Source organism: Notothenia rossii (assembly GCF_949606895.1).
Source record: "Notothenia rossii genome assembly, chromosome: 1".
Classification (NCBI taxonomy): domain Eukaryota; kingdom Metazoa; phylum Chordata; class Actinopteri; order Perciformes; family Nototheniidae; genus Notothenia; species Notothenia rossii.
Window position 1 is genome coordinate 94,927,928 of NC_136912.1, and position 13,029 is coordinate 94,940,956.

At 38.1% G+C, this 13,029-nt stretch overlaps 1 protein-coding gene across 1 annotated transcript in view; it reads left to right on the plus strand.

Moving 5' to 3' along the window:
* The window catches only part of LOC307019972 (uncharacterized protein), a 58,293-nt gene that overhangs the window by 22,095 nt on the left and 23,169 nt on the right, over positions 1 to 13,029 (plus strand). The window contains exons 19-30 of the mRNA XM_079651068.1: positions 1,011 to 1,064; positions 1,669 to 1,713; positions 1,975 to 2,028; positions 4,181 to 4,288; positions 6,154 to 6,207; positions 6,310 to 6,363; positions 6,464 to 6,508; positions 6,600 to 6,653; positions 8,036 to 8,080; positions 9,328 to 9,381; positions 11,638 to 11,691; positions 11,793 to 11,846. Of these exons, the coding sequence (XP_079507194.1) occupies positions 1,011 to 1,064; positions 1,669 to 1,713; positions 1,975 to 2,028; positions 4,181 to 4,288; positions 6,154 to 6,207; positions 6,310 to 6,363; positions 6,464 to 6,508; positions 6,600 to 6,653; positions 8,036 to 8,080; positions 9,328 to 9,381; positions 11,638 to 11,691; positions 11,793 to 11,846 (675 nt within the window). The remainder of the gene's footprint in view (positions 1 to 1,010; positions 1,065 to 1,668; positions 1,714 to 1,974; positions 2,029 to 4,180; positions 4,289 to 6,153; positions 6,208 to 6,309; positions 6,364 to 6,463; positions 6,509 to 6,599; positions 6,654 to 8,035; positions 8,081 to 9,327; positions 9,382 to 11,637; positions 11,692 to 11,792; positions 11,847 to 13,029) is intronic.

Sequence of the window (13,029 nt, forward strand, 5' to 3'; positions counted from 1 at the left end):
TACATGAGCATCACTTCCGTCACATGCTTTTATCACATGGCAATACTTATGTTGTTGTATAATGTTTTTATAGTTTTTATGCTAGGACGTTTGTATTTAGTTTTTTGCTTTGTACAGCCCTTTGAGGTATTTCTTGTGATTTGGGGCTATAATACATTTCGATTTGATTTAAAGGGGACCTATCACGCAAAATGCACTTGTTTATGTCTTTTATACACCAATAAATCCCTCTCTCTGTTCCTCCGTACCCACATCTCTAAAAACGGGGGAACAACGGAGCTGATCCAGATTTGAGTCCGATATGACGTAATATCTGAAATGTGGACCCACGGCCCAATCAGAAACGTTGCTATCAGAAACAATGCCCGACTGTTTTGGACGTAATATGGTCGGTGTTTACATTAGCATGGCTAACACTCAGAGCTAACCTGTACTGGAGAGCATGTGTGTGAAGAAGCAGGAAGTAAAAAGGAACTCACCTTGTGGTATAACCGGCAAGAGAGAAACCCTTTGAGCTCCATACTGTTTCAGAGAGAATCCTTGATAATCCATGATATGGCGTTTCATCACGGCAGTGTTTAGTTTAGACAGTAGCTGCCGGGTCCCGCATAAGCTCCGCCCCCTCCTTTTTTATTTAAAGCTTTATACCCAAATCAACACTTTAGAAACAGGAAGTGAAATAGAGGGATATGAGGCATGGCTAGAATGGGTGATCTGTTTGGTATTTTGAGCAAAACACTTCATAGACATGTTTTTTATATATTTGTATTTATCTGAGAGAGACCTATGCTATTGCCTAAAAATAGCATGATAGGTGACCTTTAACATATACTAACTACTTGACACACAATATTGATATCTAATAATGATTTTGTTGATGTTTGTATTGCTTCCACTGTTCCCATTAGTGTTTACTTCCTGTTTTGTTCTCGAGCTGCAGATTTCCCTCTATTTTTAAGGTGGATTTGATGTTTGTTTGTTTGTTTGTTTGTTTGTGTGATTCTCTTCAGGGAGATACAGGAGATGAAGGAGACATCGGAGAACCTGGACCACCTGGACTTTATGTAAGACAACAACATCTACAAAAAGTATTAATCAGAATCAGAAATGCTCAATTTATCCATGAGGGGAAATGGATTTTGTTAGAGTTGCTCCATTTAAGAATATCTTCAATATCTACAGGGTCGTTTTTGTAATAATAATCTGAAGTATCAGGCTTAAACAAAAATACAGCAAGAGGAAACAGAAATAATAATGATAGATACAATTTGTATAGCACCTTTCAAGGGACCCAAAGCCGCTTTACATGGTGAACAAACAAACAAACAAACAAACAAACAAACAAACAAACAAACAAACAAAAGGGGAAATAATAAAGTAAAAGATTAAATAAATAGCAGTAGTAGGGTTCTAGTAAAAATATAAATAAAATAGTTCAGGAGAATGATGCGAGTGACCAAGTGCAAGTACATGCAGGAGAAGTCAACTTTATACACGAAAAATAGAATAAGAAAAGATAAGATTGATATCAATTCTTAAAATGTCAATACTAGAGGAGATGCATTGAATTCCTTTATTGTCAAAAAACAATCCCGTCAGTGCATATCCATAAACCAACAAGCAATAATAAAAGATTAACTCAGATGTGATTCTTTCTTTTCATTCCAGGGAGCCAATGGGAATCCAGGAAAGTCTGGACCCTCAGGTGATCCCGTAAGATTACTTAAAGCAATTTCTTGACTTCAATAATAATGTATGAAAACATTTAATCTCACCTTATCAAGCTTTACTGGAACTGTGTGTGTGTGTGTGTGTGTGTGTGTGTGTGTGTGTGTGTGTGTGTGTGTGTGTGTGTGTGTGTGTGTGTGTGTGTGTGTGTGTGTGTGTGTGTGTGTGTGTGTGTGTGTGTGTGTGTGTGTGTGTGTGTGTGTGTGTGTGTGTGTGTGTGTGTGTGTGTGTGTTTTTCTCTACCAGGGTGCTAAAGCAAAGCGAGGTTACAGAGGTGATCGGGGTTTTAATGGAGACCCGGTGAGTTAAATCCCTCCTGTTTTTATTTTAAAGTTCTTTTTAAACACTTTAATCATTCATTTGTTCTGACCAGGGGTGGGAAGTAGTGGAGTACAAATACTTCGTTACTGTACTTAAGTAAATTGTTCTGGGATCAGTACTTTACTCCACTACTTATTTTTCTGACGACTTTTTACTTTGACTTCTTACATTTTGAACACAAGTACCTGTACTTTCTACTTCTTACATTTTGAACTCAAATACCTGTACTTTCTACTTCTCACATGTTGAACACAAATACCTGTACTTTCTACTTCTTACATTTTGAATACAAATACCTGTACTTTCTACTTCTTACATGTTGAACACAAATACCTGTACTTTCTACTTCTTACATGTTGAACTCAAATACCTGTACTTTCTACTTCTTACATGTTGAACTCAAATACCTGTACTTTCTACTTCTTACATGTTGAACACAAATACCTGTACTTTCTACTTCTCACATGTTGAACACAAATACCTGTACTTTCTACTTCTCACATGTTGAACACAAATACCTGTACTTTCTACTTCTTACATGTTGAACTCAAATACCTGTACTTTCTACTTCTTACATTTTGAACTCAAATACCTGTACTTTCTACTTCTCCCATTTTGAACACAAATACCTGTACTTTCTACTTCTCACATGTTGAACACAAATACCTGTACTTTCTACTTCTCACATGTTGAACTCAAATACCTGTACTTTCTACTTCTTACATTTTGAACACAAATACCTGTACTTTCTACTTCTCACATGTTGAACACAAATACCTGTACTTTCTACTTCTCACATGTTGAACTCAAATACCTGTACTTTCTACTTCTTACATTTTGAACCCAAATACCTGTACTTTCTACTTCTCGTATGTTGAACACTAATACCTGTACTTTCTACTTCTTACATGTTGAACACAAATACCTGTACTTTCTACTTCTCACATGTTGAACACTAATACCTGTACTTTCTACTTCTTACATGTTGAACACAAATACCTGTACTTTCTACTTCTCACATGTTGAACACTAATACCTGTACTTTCTACTTCTTACATGTTGAACACAAATACCTGTACTTTCTACTTCTTACATGTTGAACACAAATACCTGTACTTTCTACTTCTTACATGTTGAACCCAAATACCTGTACTTTCTACTTCTTACATGTTGAACTCAAATACCTGTACTTTCTACTTCTTACATGTTGAACACAAATACCTGTACTTTCTACTTCTTACATGTTGAACCCAAATACCTGTACTTTCTACTTCTTACATGTTGAACTCAAATACCTGTACTTTCTACTTCTCACATGTTGAACACAAATACCTGTACTTTCTACTTCTCACATGTTGAACACAAATACCTGTACTTTCTACTTCTCACATGTTGAACTCAAATACCTGTACTTTCTACTTCTTACTTGTTGAACTCAAATACCTGTACTTTCTACTTCTTACATGTTGAACCCAAATACCTGTACTTTCTACTTCTTACATGTTGAACTCAAATACCTGTACTTTCTACTTCTCACATGTTGAACTCAAATACCTGTACTTTCTACTTCTTACATGTTGAACCCAAATACCTGTACTTTCTACTTCTCACATGTTGAACTCAAATACCTGTACTTTCTACTTCTTACATGTTGAACTCAAATACCTGTACTTTCTACTTCTCTCATTTTCCAAACAGGCTGGTTCCTTTAGTCTGAATGTGTGTTTGGTGGCGTGATCATTATTATTTAGAGTCATTGCGTGCCTATTGATTTGAACACGATCCGTGTATCCATCATTTCCTGGTCTTCTCTAAAGAAGAGGGACCAATGAAAACGTTGTCATGTTGCCGTTGGTCACCATGGAAACATTCATTAGCTAACAATGACATTATTGTTCTATTAATATAAAGGGAGGTCAGGTACTCTGTAAAACAGCTGCTAGTTATGGGTACTTTTTACTGAAGTACATTTCAAAGCCTCTTTACTTTTACTTGAGGAAAGAAGTTTAGTCAGTACTTCTACTTTCACCAGAGTATTTTTAAACACGAGTATCTGTACTTCTACTTGAGTAAAGGATGTGTGTACTTGTACCCTCTCTGGTTGTGAATCAGTGTGTTGTGGTGCGTTCAGGGACCTCCAGGGCCTCCAGGTAAACGAGGGCAAAAGGGGCGTCGAGGCCCCTCAGGTCTCGAGGGAGTTGGAGGACCTCCGGGGCCACCGGGACTTTCTGGATCTCCTGTGAGTGAAATAAATGAGACGAGTGAAGACAATGTTAGCTAACAATGCTATTGAGAGTGTGATAATAGGAAGCTGGTGAACAGAAACTAAGCACATTGACTCAAGTTCAGTACATTTTGTTACTTAAGATAAGATGTACTTTATTAATCCCAAATTAATTATTAATAAAGTACATCTTATCTTATCTTACTTCCTGCAACTTTACACTTTTACACCCCAACAACTCAGAGGAACATATTGTGATTTGTACTCCTCTACATGTAGCATATATATAATATTCAGAACTATTCATATTTGTATATATGTAAGTAGTGTCACCTGATACTTACACTTTTATATGTATTATATTTATGTGAACTCTTACCTGTCCTATGCTTTGTTTCAATCTATTCCTGTTGCTGCTTTAACACCTGAATTTCTCACAGTTATCAACATTAAAAACCGTATAACGGTATTTATTTTATACAAACTTAGTAAATCACAGCATTTGCACATTTCTTCAAATAACCTTTAGAGTTAAAAAAAAAAAAAAAAAGGTTAATCTTATCTTAAATATGTATTATATTTACATTATTACATGGCTTAGTTGAATACTCGATTCTGATTGGTCAATTCAGAACACGTGACACGTTGTTAATACCGAACAGACAGACCGCTGTCAAGCACTTATTGACCGTTGTTAAGGACGCTCACATCTGCAGAAAGAAGTCCGTTCGATTTAACTTTATACAGTTTGGCCTTTCTAACTGACAAGACAAGAGCGACAAGAAAACAGCGGAGAAGTAACGGGCAGAAATCCTCCTTTTACGCAGCGGTCCAGACATAGACATCAGACGGCGACACATATTCAGTTGCCAGTTACTTTGGCATTAGGGCAGGGATATCTAGATACTTTCCAAGGTTTGACATCATGAATTGTGCTACTTTTAAAGCAAGGAGCGATGTTTTCAAATCTGTAATCAAAAAGCTCCTCAGAAACGCTATCGAAGCAGTTCCTGCCATTGTTAGTTCAAACGGTAACAACGGACTATTTTTCTTAGCGGATGCATGTCAATTTAAATCAATACATACAACTATTTTTTAAATCAATAAAATCATTTTCTAAATCCATAAAAGCATTTCAATTAATAGTGGGAGTCATAACGTTACTTTGTTGAGAATGTGGCCATGTAATAAGCGGGATAATGTGCAGCGACTTGGTCATTATGGGGAAAAGAACACCTTCATGCCGATCTAGATCCCTCCGCTTCGCGTCGGGCTCCTGATCAGCCTGTCTGTGTTCTTTTGCCCATAATGACCGCGTTGCAGCACATTACTACAGAATATATAGTAAAAAAAAAAGCTTCTCATTTACCAAGTGCATTATTAGTGATGAACAACAAATGCATTAATAACTATAATACAATAATTCAATATATATTGCTCTAAAAGGGCCAGCTGTGTGGAATAAATTCAGGGGCGCACCTTGCAAACAGGCAAGGCAGGCAACTGCTTGGGGCCCCGGACCAGAAGGGGGCCCCCCAAAGAAGGTAGATTTAAGAAGGTCCACAGCAACGACAACATGAAACACACTTTAATTTACTGCAACGACATGTCGGGAAACCCCCTCAAGGGGGCCCCATGCATAGCGCGCCGTAAAATGCTGCTTCTTATTTTAAGTTTCTTTACCTTGCTCCGCTCTGGGGGGAAGAGTGTGTTGGGGCGCCACCGATGGTGATGAAAGCTGGTTCGAAGGGCCCCCAGTGAATGTTTGCCTAGGGCCCCCACAGACTCTAGGATCGCGTAATTTAGCTGTCCTTTGCTTGAGTATTACTACGCTTTCTTATCATTACCTTTATTTAAGTGAGTATTTCTCCCACCTTTAGGGCCTTGAAGGCATCATGGGAGAGCAGGGGAAGCAGGGGAAAGACGGACTTAAGGTGGGTTTCCCAAAAAGTTAAAAGAATCATTACTTTTTCTGTCATTACAAAATTAAATGTGTGTGAAAGTACGTGTGTGAATTTATACATGTTTTTTTGTAGGGAGATCGAGGGCCAATCGGTGTACAAGGAGTGTCTGGACCCCGAGGCGACAAGGTGGATTATTATTAATTCACTTTTGTTTGTATTTAAATATATGAATATCTCAAATGAAACATCAAAGAGTTTTATTATGTGATATTTATTCCTGCCAAAGGGTCGGGAAGGTCGAGAAGGATTTTCTGGATTCCCAGGTCCCATTGTGAGTATGCATGAGAGGATATTAAGCTTATTTTACATGCTAATCATTGTGTTTAATCCATTAACTCTTGTTGTTTTTATATACGTTGCAGGGAGAGATGGGAAAATCTGGAGAGGGAGGACGTGAAGGAGAGCCTGGTATTAAGGTTCCTATGTGGCTGCATTTATTATTCTGTATTAATGAGACTACAGTGTCCTGCACAAACATATAATCTCTATTACTGATCACTTTTACACTACTTTAAGGGCTTTACAGTTTAAACATGGATTTGAAGCTGGTCAATATATCTTTACAACTAAATGTAAAGATTGTAGACTCTTCACGTACATTTTAATGACCGTAAAACTATTTAAATCCGGAGAGACTTATTCCGTAAATCTGATAGTATATTTATTGCCCGAGGAGTAATCATACTTGTCAACCCTCCCGATTTTCGCGGGAGACTCCCGATTTCATTGCCCTCTCCCGGTTTCCTCCCGGTGTCAGATTTCTCCCGCATGTCTCCCGATTTCTGACAAAATCAGATTGACACACGACTGTTTCCACTCAGACTTTAATACAGCTGCACCATTGTTTGGTTTCCATGGTAACACGTCTCTTTAGCAGCGCGCGCAACTGAAAGTCTGAGAGGGTGAGGAAGATAGTCACAAGAATCGACAACTCTAGCCTCTGCTCACTCCTTTCCAGCCCATACATAATGCTCCATCAAGACAGTGCACTTACAACTACAATAAGCATGTTAATGTGAATCTAATACAACTCCAGCGACCCCCCCACCCCCCCGCGGTGGTTTTGAAATGCTCCCGATTTGTGAGGTCTCAAGGTTGGCAAGTATGGGAGTAATATACATCTTGGAGATTAGACCCCATCCTACTGTGATGGATTTAGGGGAAGGAGAAGCCGACTAGGAAAAGAGAAACCCCCCGAGCGGTCTCGTCTGAACGGACACGTTTCTGGTTCCTGTTGCGTGTGGACGGAAGACTTTTTTGATAACGATTTCGGTTAGTTTGCGTTATCGTCCTCGTGTGGCTCCAGCCTTAAACGTTTGCCGGGTGTGCTGTGATTGGCTTTTGGGGGATGAGACGGGAAAGATTGGTTTAGCTGGGGGTATTGACGCGCCCTTGCTTATAGAAGGACGGGCGAGTGAGTGAGAGGGAATTGTGAACGAGAGCTTGGGAAACAGTCTTCCTGAAAGAACTTGCGCTGGGCTTCCTTTATTTAGGTTTACAAAATGTACTTTGGAATAAATGGTGGTGCACTTTTACAAAATCCCCAAAACAACAATGGCACCATTATGAATTTACACAATGACAGATCAATGATTAACAAGAATAAACAAAGGTATTTGTCAACACAGAAAGAACAAATATGGAGGAAATAAAGAAAAGAGTGCGTCTGACAAACATTTTTAAGAATGATTTGAGTCTTTTATTTCAGTCTATCAAAATTCATTAAATTCAGCATTGTATCTTTCAAATTGCTGCCAGTATAATTGTTAATTGTTTTTTATGTGTTACCTTTGTGTAGGGAAAGCTGGGCATCTCCGGAGCGAATGGACCTAAAGGCTTAAAGGTGAATTATATATTTGAATCGGTACAACTTTACAATAAGACTACCCTTATAAAGGATTCATAAAGGGTTTGTAATTAGGTTATGAATTAGGTTGTAAACACTTTATTAATCATTAAGAACCATTTATAAACCAGTTCTTACATAGTTTTCATACATCAACACAGGCTCACTATTTGGCAAGATGACTAAGCCTTATGTTGGCTACTTAGCTTACTTCGTCTTCTTCATCAACACAGGCTCACTATTTGGCAGCAGGACTAAGCCTTATATTAATACTTGCCAACCCTCCCGATTTTTGAAGGAGACTCCCGATTTCACTGCCCTCTCCCGGTTATATTTCTCCCGCATTTCTCCCGATTTCTGACAAAATCAAATTTACTCACGACTCTATCCACTCTGACTTTAATAGAGCTACACCATTGTTCTTTTTTTGACTTGCAAAATTATCTTTTAAATTGACAAACATCATATGTGCAATTCGTTGCACAATTCAAACGGGATCAAAAGATAATCTTTCTCTCTCCATTCACATCAATACATACTTTTTCCGAAATAAGGTCCCATGGAGGTCCCCCGGAAGGGGGGGGACTTCGCCACTCTATTGGCTACTTAACTTACTTCGTCTTCTTCATCAACACAGGCTCACTATTTGGCAAGATGACTAAGCCTTATATTGGCTAACTAGCTGACTTCGTCTTCTTCATCCAGCATCCTTGGTATCTGTTGTTCACTGAGTTCCCCCCCCCCCATCGATCTTGATGTTTCTTGGCATCTCTTAGGACCATTTATTTACGAGTTACTAACATTTATAACTGCCAAAAGGGAGCCTTATTGTAAAGTGTAAAACACATTCCCATTTACTTATGAGTTACTAACATTTATAGTAAGGCTTAGCAGTACAGATAAATGTGGGCTCACTATTTGGCAAGCAACCGGTCACAGTTGCCCTGTTTATCTCATGTCTTATAAAAGCTTATTAATGATTTACAAAGTGTTCACAACCTAATTAATAAAGTAATTACAAACTATTCGTAAACCTTTTATACGGGTAGTTTTATTGTAAAGTGGTACCATTTTATTTTATATTAATAACATGTGAAGTAACCATATTTAAATCATTAGCCTTGTTCAAAATGTAAATACTTAGTTGTTAATAGTATTTTTGTATTTTCATTTCATGTAACAGGTACATTTGGAATTGTATTAATTATTTGAAAATGTCTCACATAATGTTTGTCTCATTTCAGGGATTTCGTGGTAATTTTGGAAACAGAGGACAGGACGGACCTCCTGGAGTTCTGGTACGAACATAACAATATGTCATCAAACAATTATATTTCTGACTTCATTCAGTTATATACCATCTTATAGGGTTCAAAAACTGCATGCTAATGTGCATGGATAAACCTGTAGATGTGCCTGGCTAATTGGACTGTGCCATTCCCCTAAAACCTTGAGGGGTGTTTAAAGAGGCTATATCTAAGCCACCCATCTTTACGGCCCGTCCACACGGCAGCATCGCGTGCTTCAACAGAGATGCTTCCCATTCACTTCCCATTCACTTCCCGTTCACTTTGAATGAACTGCTTTGCCAAACTGCATTGTGGTTCCGTTGCTCGCTTCGAAAGATGAGAAAAGTTAAACTTTTCAAGCGTCGACGGAAGCGCCAGCCGATCAAATCATATGCCAGTACAAGCTCTAGCCAATCACACCGCGTGCTTGTGTGTCCAGGGCGGGAGATTTATATGATTGGTTGTTGCTCGCACGCCAGACACGCCCACCGGCAAGCTTCAACGCGACGTTGCCGTGTGGACGTACCGTAAGAGTCTTCTCTCCCCTGCACTCAACAATGGACTGGTCAGCATTGATAGTTAGTTAGATAGTTTTTATTTAATAATTAATGCTAGATTCTAGATTGTATCTGCTTATATATAAAATAATCACCTTTTGTTCATCCTAATTAGTGCGAATGCTCTTTACAGCATTCCACGATAGTTCTTCAAATCTTTAATCTTCCGCTTATTATTTCACCAATACTTTGGCTCTCCCTAACTTCAGCTTATTTTCAGCTACAGAAACAATTTAAATATCAAACTATTCAGCCTGTTCAGCAATTCTTCAGATTTTCATATCTTTTAGGTTCAGTTCTTCAAATGCGTGTCGAAAATTCATTTAAGTTAGAGGGTGTCAAACTCAAGGCCCGGGGGCCAAATCCGGCACGCAACTTCATTTTCTGTGGCCCCGCAAGAGCTTGCAAAGAATAGAATACGTTTATTATACGTTACATACTGATTTACAGAAGCTGGTTGCCCATAAACTACATGTCCCACAATGCATCCAGTTGTGTGACATGCACACTGAACAGACTTTCAATGATTTGCCCTAGACCTCTGCTTTCAGACGTAGTTAATTACTAAGTTACCTGTTATCTGATAACAATCCAATTCAGAGGCAATAATGTGATATAATACATTTATATATTTATATAGTTACAACCGGCCCTTTGAGTGCAACCATAATGCTAATGTGGCCCGCGATGAAATTGAGTTTGATACCCCTGAGTTAGAAGAATAAGAGGAAGAGCAAAGCGATGTATTTGACACCTGATGAGACAGAGATAGGAATAGTTTTTTCGGCTGCAAATTAAGAAAAGTTTGCGACTTATTCTATCGATTACGTTTTTTAATTTTGCGTGTCAGTTGGAGAGTCGAAATCTTCTTTCAATTAAGACCAAAGGTGGTTAAGGTGGTGTCTTCAACCTCCATTCAAAAGTGGCTTATTGTAAGGCAGTGGCGTAGCCAGGAATTATTGTGTGGGTGGGCCTGGAGGAATGTAGGTGGGCCAGGGGGAGACTTATTAAGCTTGGGGTATGAGCTGAAACTTCATTAATGATTTTATTTATTTTTTAATGCACTAATTAAACATAAGCATAAACTAGCAGTGAAAACAAGAACATAGGCAAGGCGGCCTCAGAATGTAAAACTGACATCCACATGACTGGCTCGGTGGCCACAGGTTGTTTATCCTGGACAGTCGCACAGTGGGCACACACTGAGAGAGTTTTCATATTCAGCAAATGTTTACACGCTTCACTGCAGACCTCAAGAAGAAATAAGACTTTCATTCACTCACGGCAAAACTTACTTTACTCACTAATTTACTCAAGGTAAAAAAAATGCACTCCCTATTCCATTGTCATGAAGGTGGAATCTAACTATATCCAGAATAAGTTGTTTTGGATCCAGGCTAGAAACATGTTTATTTCTGCTGTAAAGTTTGGCATTTGAACATGGGGGTCTATGGGAATTGCTCCTTTCTGCATCCACCCCCTGTTGGCCACTAGAGGAACTGCAGTTTGTGGCACTTCCTTCTGGGCTTGTCAGGAATGTCAAAATCGCTATGACGTGCTGATTGGCTGTGGGTGGGCCAGACGTGCATGTGGCACACCCACAGCTACGCCACTGTTATAAGGTTTGAAAGCACAGAATAATCCAAACAGTTGCAATACTACTTGATATTTGGTTCATACATGTGATGATACATATTCTTCCTATCAGGGAAGCATCGGTGCAGATGGGCTGAGCGGAGACACTGGACCTCCAGGACCAAGAGTGAGTAAACCACTTAATAGTTAACTCTGAACAAGTGAATGAGCCTGCTTTAAAGTGTCTCAAATGCATAACTGATACTCTAATCAATATATTTTCCACAGGGGTCACCTGGGAAGACAGGAGCTCCTGGCCTTCAAGGACCTGTAGGGAACAATGTGAGTGCTCATTTTGATTTAATTTGATTTATTTAGAATGTGTAAATAATAATAATAATAATAATAATAATAATAATAATAATGAAATGAAACAAGAGAATTATGATACTGTACAAACTTAAGCAGTATCAAATTGATAAACAAAAATATTATTGACTTACAAATTATATATAAACAAATGATATACCTAATTACACATCTGAAAAGTGGCGGGAAGAAGTTTACACTTATTTAACATTTAACACTTATTAACATTTATTTTTTTCTTTTAACAAGATGTTTTTCTTTTAACAAGATGTACATCTAAATGTAAAAATATACAATATCAGGGTGTCCGCGGGGTCTTCAAAAGTATTAAAAGTTGATAAATCAAAGTAGCGAAAATGAAGGCTATTAAAAAGTATTAAAGGGCATTTCCCAAGGTATTACATTTTGTAGCTTGTTTTCAATAAGTATATGAATTGTCCAAAGAGGTTGTATTCTACAGTCTGCCTGAATGTAATCATTGCGTAGGTGTGTAGTGTGATTCTGTGTAGTTTATTTATGGCATCCCGTTGGATTTGAAGTCATCTGAACAGGACATCGCACGCTCACTGCTTAATAGCACGGAGCTCCGTTTACGCCGGTTGCTAAACAACATCGTTATGGGGAAATGCAAGTTAGCGTCCAAATGGTTGGAAGATAAGGAGGAAGGACAATCAATACTGTATATAGTCAATGTGAGGTAAAGTGTGTCGCCAAGGTAACCGGTTAGAACTCCAAGTGGAGATGAGGTCTTAAAATGTATGGAAAGGGTCTTAAAAGGTATTACATCTGACTTCAGGATTCCTGCATATACCCTGGATATACATTTACAATTATAAATAGATGATATCATTGTTACTATAATATATATATATATATATATTATTATTTTACGTTGTATGTCATATTTGATAAGACAAATATGACAGACTATCTTTTGACATCCACCATCCAAAATACATTTGTTATTAATTATCTTTTTTTAATCGTATTTAATGAAAACATAAGCAGAGCACATTTCTGTTGAATGTAAATGGGATCAGTTTCATTTTAGCGTTAAGGATACAGTTGTTTATGCACTCACATGTAGTTCCATAGCCAAAACCCATGGATAGATTACTGAACGGCCTTAAGGCCAAAGAGCCCAAAGCATCAGTCT